General features: G+C 40.5%; 1 protein-coding gene across 4 annotated transcripts in view; it reads left to right on the forward strand.

Moving 5' to 3' along the window:
- The window catches only part of PEX7 (peroxisomal biogenesis factor 7), a 504,207-nt gene that overhangs the window by 274,975 nt on the left and 207,021 nt on the right, over positions 1 to 22,211 (forward strand). For all 4 annotated transcript variants that reach the window (XM_073627348.1, XM_073627345.1, XM_073627347.1 and 1 more), the window contains exon 6: positions 4,407 to 4,513. In XM_073627348.1, coding sequence (XP_073483449.1) covers positions 4,407 to 4,513 — 107 coding nt within the window. The remainder of the gene's footprint in view (positions 1 to 4,406; positions 4,514 to 22,211) is intronic.

Here is a 22,211-nt window from a genome sequence, read left to right on the forward strand (position 1 = left end):
ACATCCAAATCAACAAAGGAATGGCTTCACCAGAAGAAGATTAAAGTTTTGGAACGGCCCTGCCAGAGCCAGAATCCAATTGAAAAACTGTGGGGTGATCTGAAGAGGGCTGTGCACAGGAGATGCCCTCGCAATATGATAGATTTGGAATGTTTTTGCAAATAAGAGTGGGCAAATATTGCAAAGTCAAGATGTGCCATACTGATAGACTTATACCCAAAAAGACTGAGTGTTGTAATAAAATCAAAAGGTGCTTTATAGTATTAGTTTAAGGGTGTGCACACTTATGCAACCACATTATTTTATTTTTTTATTTTTACTTCCATCCACCTGAAAGATTTTAGTTTGTTTTTCAACTGAGTTGTACAGTTTATTGGTTACATTAATCCCTTGCCGACCGACTCACGCCGATATACGTCGGCAAAAGGGCACGTACAGGCATATTAAGACGTGGCATTGTGGGCGCACGCCCGCTATGAGCTCCATGAGTGTGATCGTGGGTCCCCACCGCGATCTTCTCACGGAGAGGAAGAACAGGGAAATGCTGATGTAAACATGCATTTCCCCATTCTTCCTAGTGACATGACACTGATCACAGCTCCCTGTAATCGGGAGTGGTGATCAGTGTCATGTCACACGTAGCCCATCCCCCCTACAGTTAGAACACATCCCTAGGACACACTTAACCCCTGCAGTGCCCCCTACTGGTTAACCCCTTCACTGCCAGTCACATTTACACAGTAATCCGTGCATTTTTAATCGCACTGATCACTGTATAAATGTGAATTGACCCAAAATATCACCAAAAGTGTCCGATCTGTTCGCCATAGTGTCGCAGTCACGATAAAAAGATCGCCGCCATTACTATTAGAAAAAAAATTATTAATAAAAATGCCATAAAACTATCCCCTATATTGTAGACGCTATAACTTTTGCGCAAACCAATCAATAAATGCTTATTGTGATTTTTTTTTTTTTTTTTTACCAAAAATATGTAGAAGAATATGTATTGGCCTAAACTGAAAAAAAAATGGGGATATTTATTATAGCAAAAAGTAAAAAATATTGCGTTTCTTTTCAAAATCGTCGCTCTTTTTTTGTTTATAGAGCAAAAAATAAAAACCGCAGAGGCGATCAAATACCACTAAAAGAAAGCTCTATCTGTGGTGAAAAAAGGACGTCAATTTTGTTTGGGAGCCACATCGCACAACCGTGCAATTGTCAGTTAAAGCGACGCAGTGCCGAATCGCAAAAATTGCTCTGGTCTTTGGCCAGCCAAATGGTTCAGGGCTCAAGTGGTTAAAGGTGGAAAAAGTTCTGAAATGATTTATCTTTGTCTCATTTTTTTACATCACAGAAACCTGACATTTTAACAGGGGTGTGTAGACTTTTTATACCCACTGTACATTACAGACCTAAAGGTTTGCAACAGCGCACACACACACTATATATTTTGCAGGACATATAGAATTATACAGTATATGCAGAAATAAGATTTACTAAGCAGTAAAAGATGGTATAGTGTTTGTGCAACCTGTGATAGCTGTGCAAATGGTTATGAAAGCAATATTTTTTCTAAATACAACCTTATTTTTAACATATTATTGGGACACAACAGTATAGCTTTATCCCCCAAATCCTTACTAAATATGAAAGATGAAATTGCACCAAGCTAATAAATAACAAATGAGTGTAGATGTAAAATTTTTGTGTGATTTTCTTTTTTTTTTTTTTTTTTTTTTTGAAACACTGAAAATCGAAGTTACACAAAACTAACTAAGCAATGTACAAAGTACATTAATACCTTTACTACTTCATTTATTTGTGTTGTTTTAAAAATATTCTTAAACCTCTAACATTTATAGACCATATAATATATGTGAAGCACTGCATAAATTGATGGCAGTGTAACAAATAAATAAAATATGCAGTTGGGGTCTAATGTGCCATATACATCTATTTTGGGTTTCATGTACATGTGCATGGTGCATATGTGTATGAGTGTGAAAGAAGTACTGTATATTGGCTGTGTGTGTGTTGTCTTGTTTTATAAAATTTTATTTCATTTTGCTTCTTAAAGTTTTTATTTATGTAACAACTTTAATGTTACAAAGCTGAAAGGATTCCTAATGACAGTGTATATGGTGAGATGCCAGGTCCTCTTTGTGGGGACATTTTAATAGACCCCAGATGCATTGTCATTGTGCTGGAGGCTGAAATCTAGGATGGCCCTGACCTCCTTCCCTCCAACACTAGGACTCACAAGAATAATTCTAAAGTGTTCAAGGCTGAGTACTTCCAGGTTCATTCAAAGCAGGGATCAGAGAATATGTTTACTTCTCTACCTGTTAGCCAGCCTCTCTTCAGTTGCTTGCAATTAGACTAACAAAAGAAGAAAACACTAATCTTCACAAACAGTATAGAGTGTGCATTCAGTGTCTACCTATTGGGATAGACACTGAAACACACTAATATGTATTGTAATACAATAGTAGGGAGTGCTACTGGCTCCCAGGAACGTGGACCTGTCATACATGTGTCCTCTGCAGTCTATGTTTTTATACCACTAATTCTGGATTTGTAACATTCAGTTAAAGGAAATGGGTGTGTTGTTATAATGTAATTAAAACTTGAAATGCTCTAAATGCAGAATTTAAACTTGACTTGATATAAAATGAACTTTCATGGTATTGTATTATTATAAAATCTGTTTTATTTAATAATACCTAATACCTATACTGCATTTCAGTATAAGTGATTTAGTTTGATGTTTAGAAAGTGATTTTCAAAATATAAATTATTGTTGAAATTAGTTGTGCATTTTTTTAAATAAAATAAATCTGTCACAAGGGAAACATAAAGGCTGCCTTGACTTACCCCCTTTTGAATTTACCAGTTTCATGGCCTTCATTCTGTCTTCAGAACTTTGAGTCACTGACCTAGAAAAAGTATATAGTGGATAATAGAGCTGCACGATTCTGTAAAAAATGCGAATCATGATTTTTTTTGCTTAGAATAAAGATCACAATTCACCTCACGATTCTCGGCATAATATTATCTATCACATAATACATAAAAATTGGGCTTACTTTACTGTTTATTTTTTTTTATTCATTGAAGTTTTGTTTTTCCCCAAAAATTGTGTTTGCAAGACCACTGCGCAAATACAGTGTGACATAAAATATTACAACGACCACCACTTTATTCTCTAGGGTCTCTGCTAAAAAATATATATAATGTTTGGAGGTCCTAAGTAATTTTCTAACAGAAAATACTGATTTTAACTTATAAGCAACACGTTTCAGAAAAAGGCTTAATCTTTAAGAGGTTAAACTGACCTCATTTTACACACCAAAGTTCATCCCTTTTGATCTAAAAGAACTAAATGTCAAAAATGTTTCCCTTTATCTCATCTCTGAGCAGTGTTGATAAACATTTGCCAGATGGTTGTTTTTCTTTTTGTTTTTTTGTTTTTGACAGCTGTGAGTGTGCAGAGAACGGCTCTGCACTTGTTACATGAATGAATCGTGGAAATGCGGGAATAAGATCGTGAGGGGGGTTGAATCGAGATCGTGATTTTTTTAACGATTAATCATGCAGCTCTAGTGGATAATGGTTTATAACATCTCTCTGATCTGCACAGCTGTCTTGGGTCAGTGACACAAAGTATTAAAGCCAGTGCATGATCATAACAGCCGGATAACTGGAATTTCCAGTAGAAGGTTAACAATAGCAGTCGCTGTGTTTCTTTATTAAAGAGAATGTTGCGTTTTATATAAATATTTCTATTTAAAAGGGTTTAGCAGGTCCTGGAATAGGAATGAGGTTATTTATGTTTTCCCTTCCTAACTATGTACTTTTTTCAATAATATTTCTGTTCTTTGTAAGCAAACATCAACCCCTTTCCTTTTTAGCGCAAGTGCCCTCTACTCCTGCACAGGTGCTGCTTCATAGATAGGAAGACTGATGGCATTCTTAAGTTGCTTTATGAAATTAGCCACACTCTATGGGAATTGAGAATTTAAGATGAGTTCCAGGTACGGTATTTTTTTTACATTGGTCCGTCTTGGACCAATGTAACTGTATATACCATACCTGGCCAATGCCTCTGGAAACTGTAAATCAACAGTGATCTCCACTTGCTTCCGGGTCCCATGCTGAGCTGCCGGCCTGATGCATTCTCAACAGAGGAGGTCAGCCCTTTAGCACTCATGCCATTCAGACAAACCTTCAGTGATGTTCAGGTTCCAGGAACATTGGCCAGATATAGTTTATGCATAGTTACATTGGTCCAAGCTGGACCAATGTAACTATGTAAATATATACACCATACCTTGAATTCAGCTTTAAAGCGTTGTTCTTGACCCCACACTTGTCTAACTACTTTGTGTGTATGTCTATTTCAGGAGATCAGACCTTAAGGATATGGGATGTGAAAGCGCCTGTGTCTAAACTAGTTATCCCAGCACATCAAGCAGAGATTCTAAGTTGTGACTGGTGCAAATATGATCAGGTAATTTGAATGTATTACATGTCACTTGTAGACACAGCTTCCATCTTGTTTGCTTCATTTTAACCTTTCATCAACATGTTCTTAGGACAGCATGATGCCCTGCTTGTGAGACAAAGGTCCCTTTCTGTTGCCAGCTTGTGATCCACATTAATGTTTGCTTATCTGTATTACCCAATAATATACTTTCTTTTACAATGAATTTGTGGTAATTAAAACATAAGAGTAATTTCCACCCACATAACCCTTCTGCTATTTGCATTCATCTTCTTGCATGCAGGTTTCCCTCACTAATGAATCTCTTCAGTGCCTGCAATATATCACAGCAATCATACATGACTTGCAATGCAATTTGCATCATCCTGCCTCTGCTCCAGGACCACAGGTCCCCAAGACCAGTGCAGTTACTATGCAAATTTCAGAGGGGTTTAATAGAGGTTGTGTGTTCCAGCCCACTCTGTGCTGGTGTCTGCAACAATTTATCAGATAACTCTGACCTGTGAGAGCAAAAACAGCATTGTACCTGGCCCTGAGAGGATATATCATAGGAGATATATATATATATATATATATATATATATATATATATATATATATATATATATAGTGCCTTGAAAAACTATTCATACCCCTTGCAGTTTTCCACATTTTGTCATGTTACAACCAAAAAGGTAAATGTATGTTATTGGGATTTTATGTGATAGACCAACAAGTGGCACATAATTGTAAAGTGGAAGAAAAATTATAAATGGTTTTGAAAATATGTTACAAATAAATATCAGAAAAGTGTCGCCTGCATTTGTATTCAGCCCCCTTTACCCCTAACTAAAATCTAGTGTATACAATTGCCTTCAGAAGACACCTAATTAGTAAATAGTCCACCTGTGTGTATTTTATTCTCAGTATAAATACAGCTGTTCTGTGAAGCCCTCAGAGGTTTGTTAGAGAAACTTAGTGAATAAACAGCATCGTGAAGGCCAAGGAACACACCAGACAGGTCAGGGATAAAGTTGTGGAGACGTTTAAAGCAGGGTTCGGTTATAAAAAAAAAATCCCAAGCTTTGAACATCTCACAGAGCATTGTTCAATCCATCATCTGAAAATGGAAAGAGTATGGCACAACTGGAAACCTACCAAGACCTGGCCGCCCACCTAAACTGACAGGCTGGGAGAGCATTAATCGGAGAAGCAAGCTAGAGGCCCATGGTAACCCTGGAGGAGCTGCAGAAATCCACAGCTCAGGGGGGAGAATCTGTCCACAGGACAACTTAGTCATGCACTCCACAAATCTGGCCTTTATTGAAGAGTGGCAAGAAGAGAGCCATTGTTGAAAGAAATCCATAAAAAGACCTGTTTGCAGTTTGTGAGAAGCCATGTGGGGGACACAGCAAACATGTGGAAGAAGGTGCTCTGGTCAGATGAGACCAGAATTTTACTTTTTGGCCTAAAAGCAAAATCACCCTGAACACACCATCCCCTCCGTGAAATATGGTGGTGGCAGCATCATGTTGTGGGGATGCTTTTCTTTAGCAGGGACAGGGAAGCTGGTCAGAGTTGATTGGGAAGATGGATGGAGCAAAATTCAGGGCAATCTTAGAAGAAAACCTGTTAGGGTTTACAAAAGACTTGAGACTGGGGTGGTGGTTCACCTTCCAGCAGGACAATGACCCTAAACATACAACCAGAGCTACAATGGAATGGTTTAGATCAAAGCATATTCATGTGTTAGAATGGCCCAGTCAAAGTCCAGAGCTAAATCCATTTGAGAATCTGTGGCAAAACATTAAAAGTGCTGTTCACAGATGCTCTTCATACAATCTGACAGAGCTTGAGCTATTTTGCAAAGAAGAATAGGCAAAAATGTAATTTTCTAGATGTGCAACGCTGGTAGAGACATACCCAAAAAGACTTGCAGCTGTAATTGCAGTGAAAGGTGGTTCTACAAATGATTGCTCAGGGGGGCTAAATACAAATGCAGGCCACACTTTTCAGATACCGGTATTTATTTGTAAAAAATGTTGAAAACCATTTATCATTTTCCTTCCACTTCACAATTATGTGCCACTTTGTGTTGGTCTGTCACATAAAATCCCAATATAATACATTTACGTGTTTGGTTGTAACATGACAACATGTGGAAAATGTCAAGGGGTATGAATACTTTTTCAAGGCACTGTATATATTCCTGATGTTCTGATAATCTGATGTATTGCAGGCATGGGCAAAATGTAGGCTGGAGCACACCCACCTATGTGACATGCCTCTTAAATTTGTATAGGAACCGATGAGCCTATGACTTTGCTGCAGCTTTTCTGCTGTCATACTGTTTGCACGGGCTAAAGAAAGGAGGAGATGCAGATCAGCAGGCACAATGCTGCCTCCTGCAGTGGATGTTTTTGCACAGGAGAGAGAAGTGATAGCTGACTTTAATTACTTTACATGCAAAAATCTGTACTGAGTGGTTGGAAAAGTATAGGGGCCACATTGTGTGTGGAGGGTGTGCAGGAGTGAGTGAAATTTGCACCATGAGAAGTTTGTATGCAGAAAAGAAGCTGCTTCTCCCCAGAGGGCGCTGTGGTGCACGGAAAATGACGAGGGTGGCAGCTGCAGTTGCTTATTGTTTGCAAACCGTTTTATTCAGTTTTTCCCTTCTCGACGGAAGGTAAAACCAATCGAAATGCTTGAACACAGTTTTGCATCTTTGACATGTGTCAGTAAAACTGTACATATCACAACTACTTAGTGCATCCAGGTTAATTATATCTTGTTTTTTTCAGGGCAAAATTGAGCTTTTCATTTGGGTTGTAAATTCAATATTGCTGTTTTTTGGGACAAAATAATGAAAAATAAATATAATTTTTTTAAAATTTAGCAATATAACTTACCACCAAGGAACGACCCAAAAAAAATTCTCCTGCTCCTGGTGGTTGCAATGATACCACACATGTGTATGTATGGTATGTGGCCCGGTTTGGATCAGATGCCGGCGGGTGTCAGTAGACACATGTCCGCTGTTATCCTCTGCTCCATAAGAGAGCTATAGATGGTTGGATCACTTCTTCCTGCAAAACAGATAGGCGGACCCAATCAGAAAGTTTGTGTGAAAGGAGCCTAACCTTGACACTGACCTAGATCAAACCCTGATCTAGCTGTTTTTATCTTTTTTTTTTTTTTTTTTTTTATGTTTATTTTTTACAAACACTTTTTTTGTTTACAATTTTCTCCTCTAGCAAGGAGAAAAAAGATAGTGTATTGTCATACTGTTTGTAATAATAGTAGATTAAAATGTGTTATAAATAAAGCATACTAGTTCCTTACTCGTTATGAGCGCATCACGCATATGATCACACATGCAGCATCCAGGAAGTGGACTTGAATCCTGTGTGCCACATATATGTGTTCCTCTATTGTCACTGAAAGCACTCTCGATCACGCTTCCAGCAATAAGACCGAGCTGTCGATGACAGCTCCAGGTCTCTACTGACTATCGAGAACCCAAAGAACCGGCTCACAAACATGTGAACACTGTGATAGGCTATCACGGTGAATATTCACTCTGTAGCCCCTCCCTGTGTTGTTTCTTTTCTGTGAAGAGGAGAAGCAACAGACTTCACTAGGAAAAGATACTTTGTATCTTTTTACTCTTGCTAGAAGAGAAGTCTGGAAAAAAAAATTAAATAAGAAAGATAAACTAGATCAGGGCTTGATCTAGTTTAGTGAGTGTAGGTTTAGGGTCACTGTAGGTGGCAGTGTAAGTGTCAATTACTGTCAGTGATAGTGCAAATGTCAGTGTCAGTTGACATGCGATCAACAGGAGTTGAATTTAATATGCAGGGTTTTTTTTTTTGGTGATGGACTATGTAACTATGGTACTTTTTTTCTACTTTGGGTCAGTTTTCCTTTCATAATAAAACAAAATCAGTAGATAGCCATTAACATTTACCGCCAAAATAATCCACCTAGGACACACAAAGTAGATGCAATGATATATACGGTTTTACTAATGTGTCAAAGTTGGGTTTAGGCATTATGGTGTGTTTTGACACTGGTCATGAAGGGGTTAATCTTATATAGTTTGTTTATTTATTTATTATGTTCAATATGAAAAAAGGTATTTTTAAAAATTCTGCTTAATTCTGTAAATATGAAATAATGCATCGTTACATTGCAATTGGTTTTACCTGCAAGAACTGCAAAAGCTTAGGCCTCCACAAATACAGTGGGGACGGAAAGTATTCAGACCCCCTTAAATTTTTCACGCTTTGTTATATTGCAGCCATTTATTAAAATCATTTAAGTTCATTTTTTTCTCTCATTAATGTACACACAGCACCCCATATTGACAGAAAAACACAGAATTGTTGATATTTTTGCAGATTTATCAAAAAACAAAAACTGAAATATCACATGGTCCTAAGTATTCAGACCCTTTGCTCGGTATTTAATAGAAGCACCCTTTTGATCTAATACAGCCATGAGTCTTTTTGGGAAAGATGCAACAAGTTTTTCACACCTGGATTTAGGGATCCTCTGCCATTCCTCCTTGCAGATCCTCTCCAGTTCTGTCAGGTTGGATAGTTAACGTTGGTGGACGGCCATTTTTTAGGTCTCTCCAGAGATGGTCAATTGGGTTTAAAGCGGGGTTCCACTCAAATTTTTAACTTAATCTTACCCCCTTCAGTTAATTGCATAGATGTTGAAATGCCGCACGAAATTTTTTTTTATCGCTGTAATTACCTTTATATTGTACTTTATTGTGGCACTTCCTGTCTCTCCTCCCATGGGAGTAGGCGTGTTTATTGCCTTTCCCCGGCGCCGCACTGTCTCCTGGGAGCTTAGTGTCAGGCTTCCCAAGATTCAGTGCGGGAACAATGATCATGCTTGTGAACAAGCTGTGAATGAACAGCTTTCACCACATCCAGGAAATCAATGCTTGTGGGCTTCACATGCCCACAAGCAAGATGGAAACAGCCAGCATCACATTTTTAAAGTTATTCTTCAGTACGAAAACAGACAGAGGCGGAAATATTACACCCAAACTGTAAGTATTATTTTGGGATTAGCAAAGTATCTCAATGACCTAAAAAAAAAAAAAAAAAAAAAAATTGGTCGCCGGACTCCCACTTTAAGTCAGGGCTCTGGCTGGGCCATTCAAGAATAGTCACTGAGTTGTTGTGAAGCCACTCCTTCATTATTTTATCTGTGTGCTTAGGGTCATTGTCTTGTTGGAAGGTAAACCTTCGGCCCAGTCTGAGGTCCTGAGCACTCTGGAGAAGGTTTTCGTCCAGGATATCCCTGTACTTGGCCACATTCATCTTTTCCCCGAATGCAACCAGTCATCCTGTCCCTGCAGCTGAAAAACACCTCCACAGCATGATGCTGCCACCACCATGCTTCACTGTTGGGACTGTATTGGACAGGTGATAAACAGTGCCTGGTTTTCTCCACACATACCACTTAGAATTAAAGCCAAAAAGTTCTATCTTGGTCTCATTAGACCAGAGAATCTTATTTCTCACCATCTTGGAGTCCTTCAGGTGTTTTTTAGCAAACTCGATGCGGGCTTTCATGTGTCTTGCACTGAGGCGAGGCTTCCGTTGGGCCACTCTGCCATAAAGCCCCGACTGGTGGAGGGCTGCAGTGATGGTTGACTTTCTACAACTTTCTCCCAGCTCCCGACTGCATCTCTGGAGCTCAGCCACAGTGATCTTTGGGTTCTTCTTTAACTTTCTCACCAAGGCTCTTCTCCCCCGATAGCTTAGTTTGGCCGGACGGCCAGCTCTAGGAAGGGTTCTGGTCATCCCAGATGTCTTCCATTTAAGGATTATGGAGGCCACTGTGCTCTTAGGAACCTTAAGTGCAGCAGAAATTTTTTTGTAACCTTGGCCAGATATGTGTCTTGCCACAATTCTGTCTCTGAGCTCTTCAGGCAGTTCCTTTGACCTCATGATTCTCATTTGCTCTGACATGCACTGTGAGCTGTAAGGTGTTATATAGACAGGTGTGTGGCTTTCCTAATCAAGTCCAATCAGTATAATCAAACACAGCTGGACTCAAATGAAGGTGTAGAACCATCTCAAGGATCAGAAGAAATGGACAGCACCTGAGTTAAATATATGAGTGTCACAGCAAAGGGTCTGAATACTTAGGACCATGTGATATTTCAGTTTTTCTTTTTTAATAAATCTGCAAAAATGTCAACAATTCTGTGTTTTTCTGTCAATATGGGGTGCTATGTGTACATTAATGAGGAAAAAAATGAACTTAAATGATTTTAGCAAATGGCTGAAATATAACAAAGAGTGAAAAATTTAAGGGGATCTGAATACTTTCCGTCCCCACTGTATACTGTAGTCAAAAAAGACCTGAGTGACTCGGAGGAGGAACACTCCCTCCTCCTTGCAGGGGAAGATATCAACACTTTAACTTGTAAATTAACACAGTCTGGCCAAAGTAGGCAACACCTGGCTTCCTTATACCTACCATGCTTTTGGAAGCTCAATGGATGCCTTCAGTAATACATTTTTTTTTTGGTTAAATGTATTGGTTGTATATATTTGTGTTTTTTTTTTAAATATAAATGTTGTACCTTTACAAATACAAGTGCTCAAAAACCATTAGCGTTTCTTGTTGATTATCACTTATATTATTTTTTTTTCTCTATTACCTAATATAATATTTTAAGTTAATAAAAGGCACAGCTTTTTTTTAAAAGAACATTTTACTTTGACCTTTACAGCATTGCCTGGTGGGAAATGTTATCATTAAAATTATATAGATTCATTTTTGCTAAAATGTTAGGTGCGAGACGCAATATTTGCTCTAACAATTGAGAACCGTTATGTAATAAGGCTTTGATATTTAATAAAGTGGAAATGAAGGACTGACGTGCTTCAAATCTTTTTGTCTTTTGATTTGTAAGAACCCCCAAGGGCTATGGTATCAATATCTCCACTGACAAGTCCAGTGGAAGAGATGGAATGGTGTGGAAATGATTAGCATTTACAGCCAATTACCTTCACCAGTGGATTTTATTGGCTCTCACAATGTAATGATTAATGTATTTTTTGTAAGCGATTAGACCAGCATAGTTCTCAATTCTTCATATTTCCTGCACTGACCTTCTTGATGTCCACTATCCCTCTATACTGCATTGTAGAAGGTTGTAATGTTAAAAATACAGTAATCGTTTGAGTGCGAACTAAATGACCAGCCTTTTTTTCACCAAAAAAGGGTACATTGATTTTATTAGAGATCAGTTTAACCACTTCAATACAGGGCATTTATACCCCTTCCTGCCCAGAACAATTTTCAGCTTTCTGCGCTGTCGCAGTTTGAATGACAATTGCGCGGTCATCCAACACTGTACCCAAACTAAATTTTTATCATTTTGTTCCCACAAATAGAGCTTTCTTTTGGTGGTATTTGATCACCTCTGCGGTTTTTATTTTATGCTAAACAAATTAAAAAAGACCGAAAATTTTGAAAAAAATAAAAGTTTTGCTTTTGTTTCTGTTAGAAAATTTTGTAAAGAAATCCGTTTTCTCTTTCACTGATGGGCACTGATAAGGCGGCACTGACAGGCACCGATAAGGCGGCACCGATGAGGTGGCACCAATAAGTGGGCACTGACGATGGGCACTGATATGCAGCACTGGTAGGTGGCACTAATGGGTGGCACTGATATGCAGCACTGATGGGCACTCATGGGTGGCACTGGTGGGCACTGATAGGCGACACTGAAAGGCTGCAAAGATGGGTTCTTATGGGTGGCACTGATGGGCACTGATAGGCGGCACTGCTGGGCACTGCTAGGCGGCACTGCTGGGCACTGATACGTGGCACTGATAGGCATCCCTGGTGGCACTGGCAGTGGTAGGCATTGTGAGTGGGCACTGATTGGCAGCTGCCTGGGCATTGATTGGCAGCTGCCTGGGCACAGATTAGTATTTCCCTGGGGGTCTAGGGGGCATGCCTGGTGGTCCGGTGTGGATGGCTTCCCTGGTGGTCCTGGGTGGCTTCCCTGGTGGTCCTGGGTGGCTTCCTGGTGGTACTGGGCGGGATCCGAGGGGGGGCTGTGCTGATAAACAATCAGCACAGACCCCCCCTGTCAGGAGAGCAGCCGATCGGCTCTCCTCTACTTGCGTCTGTCAGACGCGAGTGAGGAAAAGCCGATTACCGGCTCTTCCTATTTACATCGTGATCACCCATGATTGGACACGGCTGATCACGTGGTAAAGAGTCTCCGTCAGAGACTCTCTACCTAGATCGGTGTTGCGGGGTGTCAGATTGACACCCCGCAACAACGATCGCCGCCGTCATTCTGCTATATGACGGGCGGCAAGTGGTTAAAGTGTAACTAAAGCAAAACTGTTTATTTTTTTATAATTTTTTTTTTTTTTTTAGTTTTGGAGAGAGTAGAGTTGAATTAGAACACTTGTCAATTTTTATTGCTGTCTATGTCCCAGTTAAAGAGATTCACCCTCTCTATTTGTCCTGTTTATCATTGTCATCTAAAGTAAAAGAAAAACCCACATTTTGGGTTAAAACCAGAACAGTAATAGAGGGGAAATCTTCCAGTGGGGACACTAGTTCTGGTGACATCCCAGAATTCCCTCACTTTTGAGGGATTTCCTCTCACTTCCTGTTTTGGCTATGGGACAGGAAGTGAGGGGAAATCTCCCCAATGGGACACAGATGGCAACAAAAACACTGACAGTAGTTAACTCTTCATTAAAGGTTCCTAAAAGTGCTTAGATCCAGGAATAAAATCTCAGGAATGCCAAAGTTTTAAAAAGAGCAATGTCTTGTGCACACCAATAATTGTTAGACAGTTGGTTTTTTATTGAAAAGATAAAAAAGATGTGGGATATAAAAAGCTTGCTTCAATCTAATGCCAGAGAAGTGTGAACACAGTGGCTGGCCTGCATGATGAACTCCTCCTGGGAGTGGTCTTGGATGTATCTGGCTGTGAGACCAGGTAATGCCCGCCCAGAAGAGCTGATCTACCACTATCTGAGAAGGTTGGGCATGGTGGAGCTAGGCCTAGAAGGGCTGGTGTCAAGCTGTAGCCTGTGCGGGCAGCTGCCCGTGTTTGGCTGCAAGCGATGACGTCACTCGCTGCGTTGAACCTGCCGGAAGCTGCTGGTGGAACGCTCTGGTCACGGCCATTGGGAAGCAAGCTGGAAGCGATGGAAGCGATGATCCCGTCACACTGACAACATGTTTCGTGTGCCTGCGCCTTGTCAAGTTGAATGACTTAACCAAACTTGACCAAAAATAAACTATATTGCAGCTTGCCATTCATTTGACTTGGCCGCATTAGATTTAGTTTTTTGGGCTTTTCTTCCCCTCTGTATTTACCTGGTGATCTGGCAGGTAACACACGTCCTGTATTAGAGAGCCCCCACTCTGGATGAATAAACACAGGGGACACCTTTGGACTGCAACATTGTCATTTTGGGGGAGGGGAGTGTACCAGCAGATACACCAAATTGGAGCCAAACTCCAGCTAATACTGTATAAGCTGTTACAGCCAACATTTTTTTTCTTTTTGGGCTAAAGGTTTTACTTACTGGCTGTTATTTTTCAACTTCCTTTAACAGATTAAGCTGTTCAAAAAAAGTGGCATTTGGAGGTTTGTGGCAAACCATTTACCACTGACAGAGGTACTTACAATGAACAGCATATATTCATTTATGTAAAATCTTTATTCCCAAAGGAAAAAAGTATTGCTGAAATTGTTTAAAAAGTGTTGGCTGAAGTATGGCTTTAATTTGTTAGTCAAGTCCATCTGAAAAGCACTAGTGCATCTAACACTACCCCCTCCCCACAGGTTTACAATGTTGCTGCTCAAGGATGGCTCCATTGCTCCTCCAAAGAGTGGAACCACCCTAAGACAGGACGTGTGTTACTGGCTGGATCACCAGATAAAAATAAAGGAAAAAAGACAAAAAAAAAAACGAATGCAGCCACCATTTAGGGATTTGTAAGCTGCAGTATATTACATTTTTTTTTAGGGTTTATTCTTGAATGTTATTTTGTACAGCACTGATTTTATAGATTATAAAGATTTTGGAAAAAAAACAGTAGCAGCTCAATTCAAGACAAACATTATCAAAAACAAAATTAAATTGCACAAAAAATAGGCCAAAAACCATTATATTTCCTTTTAAACGTTTGAAAACTTTTCGAGGTAACCTCATACATTAGTTCGAAAAAGGGTAATCTAATTTCAGCATTACATTTTTTAAAGTGAAAGTTGAGATATTTATTATCATGTGAAATACACCCAATTCTTTTATTGTTTTCATCTTCCATATAATAAAGCTTCTTTATTGATTTGGAGCTGGAATTCCATATTTCTACATAAGCACCTCATATTTTTGTGCCTTCTCCATAGATGACTGCCGCTTGCAACGGTATTAGCTAATAAAATGATTTCAATTGATGGTCAGTTCTGTTTCATCCCAATCAGCAATGCATTCTTGCAGTAATGTCAACCTCCTCTATCATATTACTCTTAATCTTATATAGAACAAGATCCATCTTGCTGTGTAATGAGAATCAGTAATGCAGTGTGTTGCGGGATTTATATGGAATAAATGCACCTCATCAACACAAATTGTTATTAGTATATTAAAATACAGAATGCATGTAGGGCATCCCCGCAAAATATCTTGGATGCTTTATTGTATCCTTTAAATGTGTTGTTATATGTTAATGTTTGTAAAACTGAACCTTCAATTAAAAAATGGTATCTCTCGAAATTCTGTATGGAACCTTCCAGTCAGCAATAATATGTAACATTAAAACTGATAATTGAACATTAATTAAAAAAGACATTGCTACATTAAAATTTGAAATTAACAATTCGTTAATGATATGAATGTGCAGATGATGCATTAAATTATCTTAAAAAAAGCTGTCTTGCTGATGAAATTAGAAAGCCTTTTCATGGTTTATCACTGTCATGATTCTATTTATTCCTCCTCACTTACAAGACTGATTTTGGCCTCCCTGTTTTCAAATCAAAGTTGCTCATGCCTGACATTTTCATTTTGTCCTAGTTCGCTATACAAGTGTAAAATATTCAGATATTCAGCTCATTACAAACAAGACTTGAAGTAGATCTCATAATTTCAATTCTGTTTTTGTCTATCCGATAATAAGATGACTTATTATAACATAATTGAATTTCTCTGGTTGTCTTAAAACTTTTAATGTTAGCATCTCTAATGTGATTACAGCTAGCCAATTTGCAGTTTGTGACAGAAATGGATCTTATTTGACGTTGCCTTGCAAGTCTTTCTGGAAAGCCAACATGTCAATATCAACAATGTGTTGCAATCAGCGCCTGTGCCACTAATTACACACTATAGAAGTTTACATGTCAGCCCTAATACAGTCATTTATGTGGCATATGCATAGAAGGACTGTAGGTATATAGTGTTTTGTCAGTGGGTAGCGCCTGCTGATTACACAATATTGATGTAAACAGTACAGTATGGCTTGTACAATATATCTATAAATATTTATGTAGGATCTTGCTGCTAGCACAATCCTACGTAAAACCATGCATCTATGTGCATAAACCCTTAAAATATACAGTGGAAATAAAGTTTGCACACACCCCTGTTAAAATGTTAGGTTTCTGTGATGTGAAAAAATGTGACAAGGATAAATACGGTAATTTCAGAACTTTTTCACACTTTAATGTAACCTCTAAACTGTACAATTCAATTGAAAAACAAACTGAAATCTTTTATGGAGGGAAAGTAAAAATAAATAAAATAATGTGGTTGCATAAGTGTGCACACCCTCTTATAACTGGGGATGTAGCTGTGTTCAGAATTAAGCAATCACATTCAAACTCATGTTAAATAGGAGTCAGTACACACCTGTCATCATTTCAAGTGCCTCTGATTAACCCCAAATAAAGTTCAACTGCTCTAGTAGGTCTTTCTTGACATCTTCTTAGTGACCTCCTACAGCAAAAGCCATGGTCCGCAGAGAGCTTCCAAAGCATCAGAGGGATCTCATTGTTAAAAGGTATCAGTCAGGAGAAAGGTACAAAATAATATCCAAGGCATTAGATATACCATGGAACATAGTGAAGACAGTCATCATCAAGTGGAGAAAATATGGCACAACAGTGACATTACTAAGAACTGAACGTCCCTCCAAAATTTATGAAAAACTGGTTAGGGAGGCTGCCAAGAGACCTACAGCAACATTAAAGGAACTACAGGAATATCTGGCAAGGACTGGCTGTGTGGTCCATAAGACAACAATCTCCCGTATTCTTCATATGTCTGGGCTATGGGGTAGAGTGGCAAGACGGAAGCCTTTTCTTATGAAGAAAAACATCCAAGCCAGGTGTGGAGAGGCGACCCCAGGTCACGGTGTCTATTAGCACCTTCAGCCTGTTTTTTGCAAATACAGGCATGATGATTGCACACCTGTGGGCTGGGTTTATATTCCCCTCAGGCAGAGAGAGAGCTCAGGGCTCACACTTGGGAACAGCTCCACCCTACAGGCAGGTGTAGGAGTCAGGAGGGCTTTCAGGTGGAGACAGCTCCACGAAAGAGAGACAGGTGGTCTCTAGGAGTCTGAGCGTGTATGTCTGCAGGAGGCAGATGTGGCCCGCGACCAAGCAGCACGCAGCTGAGCAAGTAAGCTCCAGGAGGGAGTTTGACTAAGTAAGTCTGAGTGAGCTGGGACGCTGACATTTTTCTGTTATACAATGATGGTGGAACCCCCTGTAAATGGAAGACTTTCTGTGAAGTTTGTTTCCTGTAAATAAAATTGGGCTGCCACACCCTTAAAAAATACAGTCTCTTGACACTCACGGTTTCCAGCATGTGAGGATCTGGGCCAGCGCCATCCATGCCCGCATTCTCCACCAACTGTAACGATTTGGGGTGATTATACTCAAGTGGTGTATGTGTTTTCAGGAACACCGGTCAGTCCAGACTGTATTTTTTAAGGGAGTGGCAGCCCAATTTTATTTAAATGAAACAAACTTCACAGAAAGTCTTTCCTCGCAGGGGGTTCCACCATCTTTGTATAACAGGAAAACTTCAGCCTCCTGGCTCACTCACTCTTAGTCAAACTCCCTCCTGGAGGTTACTTGCTCGCGGGCCACATCTCCCTCCTGCAGACATACACGCTCAGTCTCCTAGAGACCACCTGTCTCTCTTTCGTGGAACCGTCTCCACCTGAAAGCCTCTTCCTGAGGGGAATATAAACTCAGCCCACAGGTGTGCAATCATCATGCGTGTCTTTGCAAAAAACAGTCTGAAGGTGCTAATACACACCGTGACGTGGGGTCGCCTCTCCACACCAGCTAAATTTTGCAAAAACACATTTGAAGTCTCCCAAAAGCATGTGGGAAAATGTTATGGTCTGAAACCAAGGTTGAACTTTTTGGCCAGTATTCCAAAAGATGTTTGGCGCAAAAACAACACTGCGCATCACCAAAAGAACACCGTACCCACAGTGAAGCATGGTGATGGCAGCATCATGCTTTGGGGCTGTTTTTCTTCAGCTGGAACAGGGGCCTTAGTCAAGGTAGAGGGAATTATGAACAGTTCCAAATACCAGTCAATATTGGCACAAAACCTTCAGGCTTCTGCTAGAAAGCTGAACATGAAGAGGAACTTTATATTTCAGCATGACAACGACCCAAAGAATACATCCGAATCAACAAAGAAATGGCTTCACCAGAAGAAGATTAAAGTTTTGGGATGGGGGCGTGGTCAAGCTGGCGACCTGAGCGGATGCGTGTGATGGGAGCTCCGCTTCTACCTGATTATTTTATCCGTTAATAAGGGATTTTTACCTAATTATCCACTACCACCACTACCCGGTGGCCTCCGGGTATGAGAAGTGGCAAATACGGTTCTGGACGGAAGAATTACTCCGCTCCTAAGGCGTCTCCACAGCAGAGCAAGCAGACCCATCCCGGCAGCATGCACATGGCGACCCAGACTCCATCATCAGATCCTGCGATGGTAGAGGAGGATCGCTTCCAGGCTCTAATGCAGGCCATCTCCGGCTGCAATATGACTCTATCGGCCAAGATTGATTTGTTGCAGACCGACTTTCGGCTGATGTGGAGGGACATGGACAAATTCCGTGACCGGCTGGGGGAGGCTGAGCAGTGCATGAGTGACTCCGAGGACTCTATTAGGGATGACCACACTTCTCTCCACACTCTTCAGGTGAGAATGAAGGCTCTTGAGTCCCGGGCGGAAGATAGTGAAAACAGGAGACGCCGGAACAACTTGCGGGTGGTGGGCCTTCCGGAGGGAACCGAGGTTCAAGGAACACATTCTCTGCACCCTCCTACCCAGGGCAGCATTCTCCCCACACTATGCGGTTGAGAGGGCCCATAGGATGCCTCCTGTGCGGGACCAGCCAGGAGCCCCCCCACGCACCTTTATCTTCCGCATATGTAACTTTCGGGACCGTGATCTGGTGCACTGTGAGGCGCGAAAGGTGGCTGAGCTCCGCTGTGAGAATGCAAAGATTATGCTTTTTTTGGATTATTCAGTTGATGCCCAGAGGCTCCATAGAACCTTTGATCACGTTAAAGATCAACTCTGTACCAAAGGCTTGAAGTACAGCATATTGTTTTCTGGTGAGTCCACCCACTATTTCACTACTCCTGAGGAAGCTTCCCAATGGTTGGATACCCTACCCAGAGCCCGGTAACTGTACCTTAGTGCTTCTACTCTATTGCCACCATGTTTACCAGCTAGTCTTCCTTCCTCTCCCCTGGCCATATATGGCGGCGGCTTCCTGCCACTGGGTGCATTATGATGTCCATGTGGCCTGATGACCCCCGCCCACTCCGTGGTGGCTACACTTGGCTTAGTTAACCTGCGGGACGTTAACTCAGGGCTGTGAGTCTATGCCCCTATATTACAGCCAGTTATGATCCTAGCACCCCTTGCTGCTGGGGCTCCCTGTAGAAGTGACACTGTATTGTTTCCCTGGCGACTCCCCCTTTATGGATACAAGGATGCATGGCCCATTCCCTGGGACTGTTTAACTGCCTTAACCATGTGTGTGACATACTGTGACTGCATTTGTGAATGTGCGGTTTTTCCTAGGTGAAAAATCCCCCCTATACTAGGTCAACCCCCACTGCGCCTTGGATAATTAACCTTGATGATATTATACACCTGGTTAATAACACCTACCTAAAGCTGCCACTTAATGTAAATCAGACAGTGTATATAAGATTTAAATCTGTGCTGAGTGGTAAGTGCAATACACCCCACGTGACGAGTTAAATCGTGGCGCTATTACTAATAGATCTTTTCCACCTCCTGTGGTGAAATACTAAAATCTAACGAACACCTCTTTACTGGTGCTTATCTACATATAGTGCAAATAAAAGTGTATAAATGTGTACAATAGATATATAATGAAAATATACTATTGATGAACCCACATCATAATAAAATATATATATGGACACCACAAAAACTAATACAAAACGTGACTCAGTGCCAATATTACTCAGATGCTAATATACTTCAATCCCCATGCAATGATTACCCAAAGATACCAACTCATTAGATGGCAATCCGTGAGTATCACCACACGCTTCTGTACATACATTAAAAGGTGAATTAGTAAATGATATAGTCTCTAAATAACACACAAATGTGCAACAAAAAAGTGTCCGTGATAGTGATCAAAAAGCAACTTAAATTGTGCAACAGCAAGTCCCTCTATTTTAGGAGTGTAGGTTCTTCTAATGCAATCTTCCACCACACCTCTGTGTTCAGTGACCACTCTCCCTATGGACAGCCACTCACCAGCTCCTCATGCCTCCACTTTCGTATGAGGCTAAAAGGCATAGATGACTGCTGCTGCTGGCAAGGGTTAACTCATATCCATCCGGAGGATCGTTCCATATAGAATTAGAAAAATACTCCCAATAGTGTAAAACACTTTAATGATTCACACTGCAAATTACACTTCAATGGTTCCACTCACATTGTGTGTAAAATAAAATAACACAGCAAACTCCACAGCAATCTGTCCAATGTAATATTAACCAGCAGCTAAGATCAACCTCCTAGGGGGTATGCGGTCACGGTGGACCCTCTAAAAGCAAGCGTTCAAGAAGTGTCTCTCACCCTCTCCCCGCCTGCTTCTTGGATGGGTATAACCGTCTCCCCCGCTCGGTAAACCGTGCAGCTAGCTTTCTCCTGTCACTTGTACGTGGTGTTATCCTTCATACGGCCACGCCCCCGACATGTTTCGATACGCTTGTACCTTAATCATGGGATAGGCCGCTCTAGACATCCATCACTCCTTATATTCCCTCCTGTCGCCAATCGATTGAGGAGTCCCAGTGCGCATGCGCACCTCTCTACTCTGCGCCTGCGCTTTACGAGTGTCCCCGTGAACGCAAACCCCCGCTGATCGTAACAACAGAACATGTCCTGCTGCTGTCTCTCCTAGAGCTGTTAAATCAATCTCTCCACTTCTATCCATCACTACTTACATAGCGATATCCTGGAATGGTGGATCATTCAACAGCGCTGTTTAACCTTGACATGTCATTTGTGAAACCGACACTATGCTTTACACACATTAAAGCGGTTTGTACATATAAAATCATATATTGACCTTAACACTTCAATACTTATCAGTATAGATGGGCTAAATATCCACACAATAAAATATATTGAAACAACCTCCTAAACATGGTTAAAATCAGGAAATCTATCAAATTTCGGACTGATTGTAATGTGTATAAATAGAAAGATTTTTGTACCAGAAAGGGTACAAAAATGAAGATCTCACTAAAATTGTACATGAGGTAGCCAATATCCCCAGGGAACAGTGCCTGAAGGAAAAAGAAGCACAAAGAGAAGATTCCCAACATCAATTAAGCTTCATCTCTGGTTTCCATTATCAGTACAGAGAGATTGAGAACATTTATATAAAGTATTGGTATATACTTTGTAAAGATAAACACTTGGGAGGAATATTACCAACATGGCCAAAGTTCATTTATAGGAAGGCCCCAAATATAGGTGATCAGATAGTAAAGAAGATTCTTGATCCACCAAAACCGAGAACTCTATCCTTTAATTTCAAAGGTTTTTTCTGTTGTAGGAAATGCATTTGTTGTAAAACAGTGAAGGTCAACAACAGAGGTATTACGAGTGTCACTAACAGAGAAGGGGAAAGATTTGGGATTAAAGAATTTAGTACGTGCACCACTACACATGTGGTATACCTTATGTGGTGTCCCTGTGGCCTGTACTACGTTGGGAGGACCAAAAGGCAGTTGAAGGTCCGTATTAGTGAACACCTTACCAACATAAAAAACGGATATAAGTATCACAGCGTATCCATGCACTTTAAGGTCAAACACCAACAAGACCCTTCGCTGTTGCAATTCTGTGGCATCGATGTGGTCTATCCGTCCTGGAGGGGGTCCAACAGGGTAAGAGACCTGTCACGGAGAGAGACGGAATGGATATTCCTCTTTTAAGAGTTTAACCCCGAGAGGCCTCAACATTGAATTGGACCTAAACTGTTTTTTAAATGATTTTTAGACAGATTCTGTAGGTAGGTAGACTACATAGTTCCCTATTCCACATATGTGCTCACGCTGCTATGAGTGGAAGGTCATTATTTTATAGATTTTTTATATTTTATTATGCCT

Source organism: Aquarana catesbeiana, linkage group LG04, assembly GCF_042186555.1.
Source record: "Aquarana catesbeiana isolate 2022-GZ linkage group LG04, ASM4218655v1, whole genome shotgun sequence".
Classification (NCBI taxonomy): domain Eukaryota; kingdom Metazoa; phylum Chordata; class Amphibia; order Anura; family Ranidae; genus Aquarana; species Aquarana catesbeiana.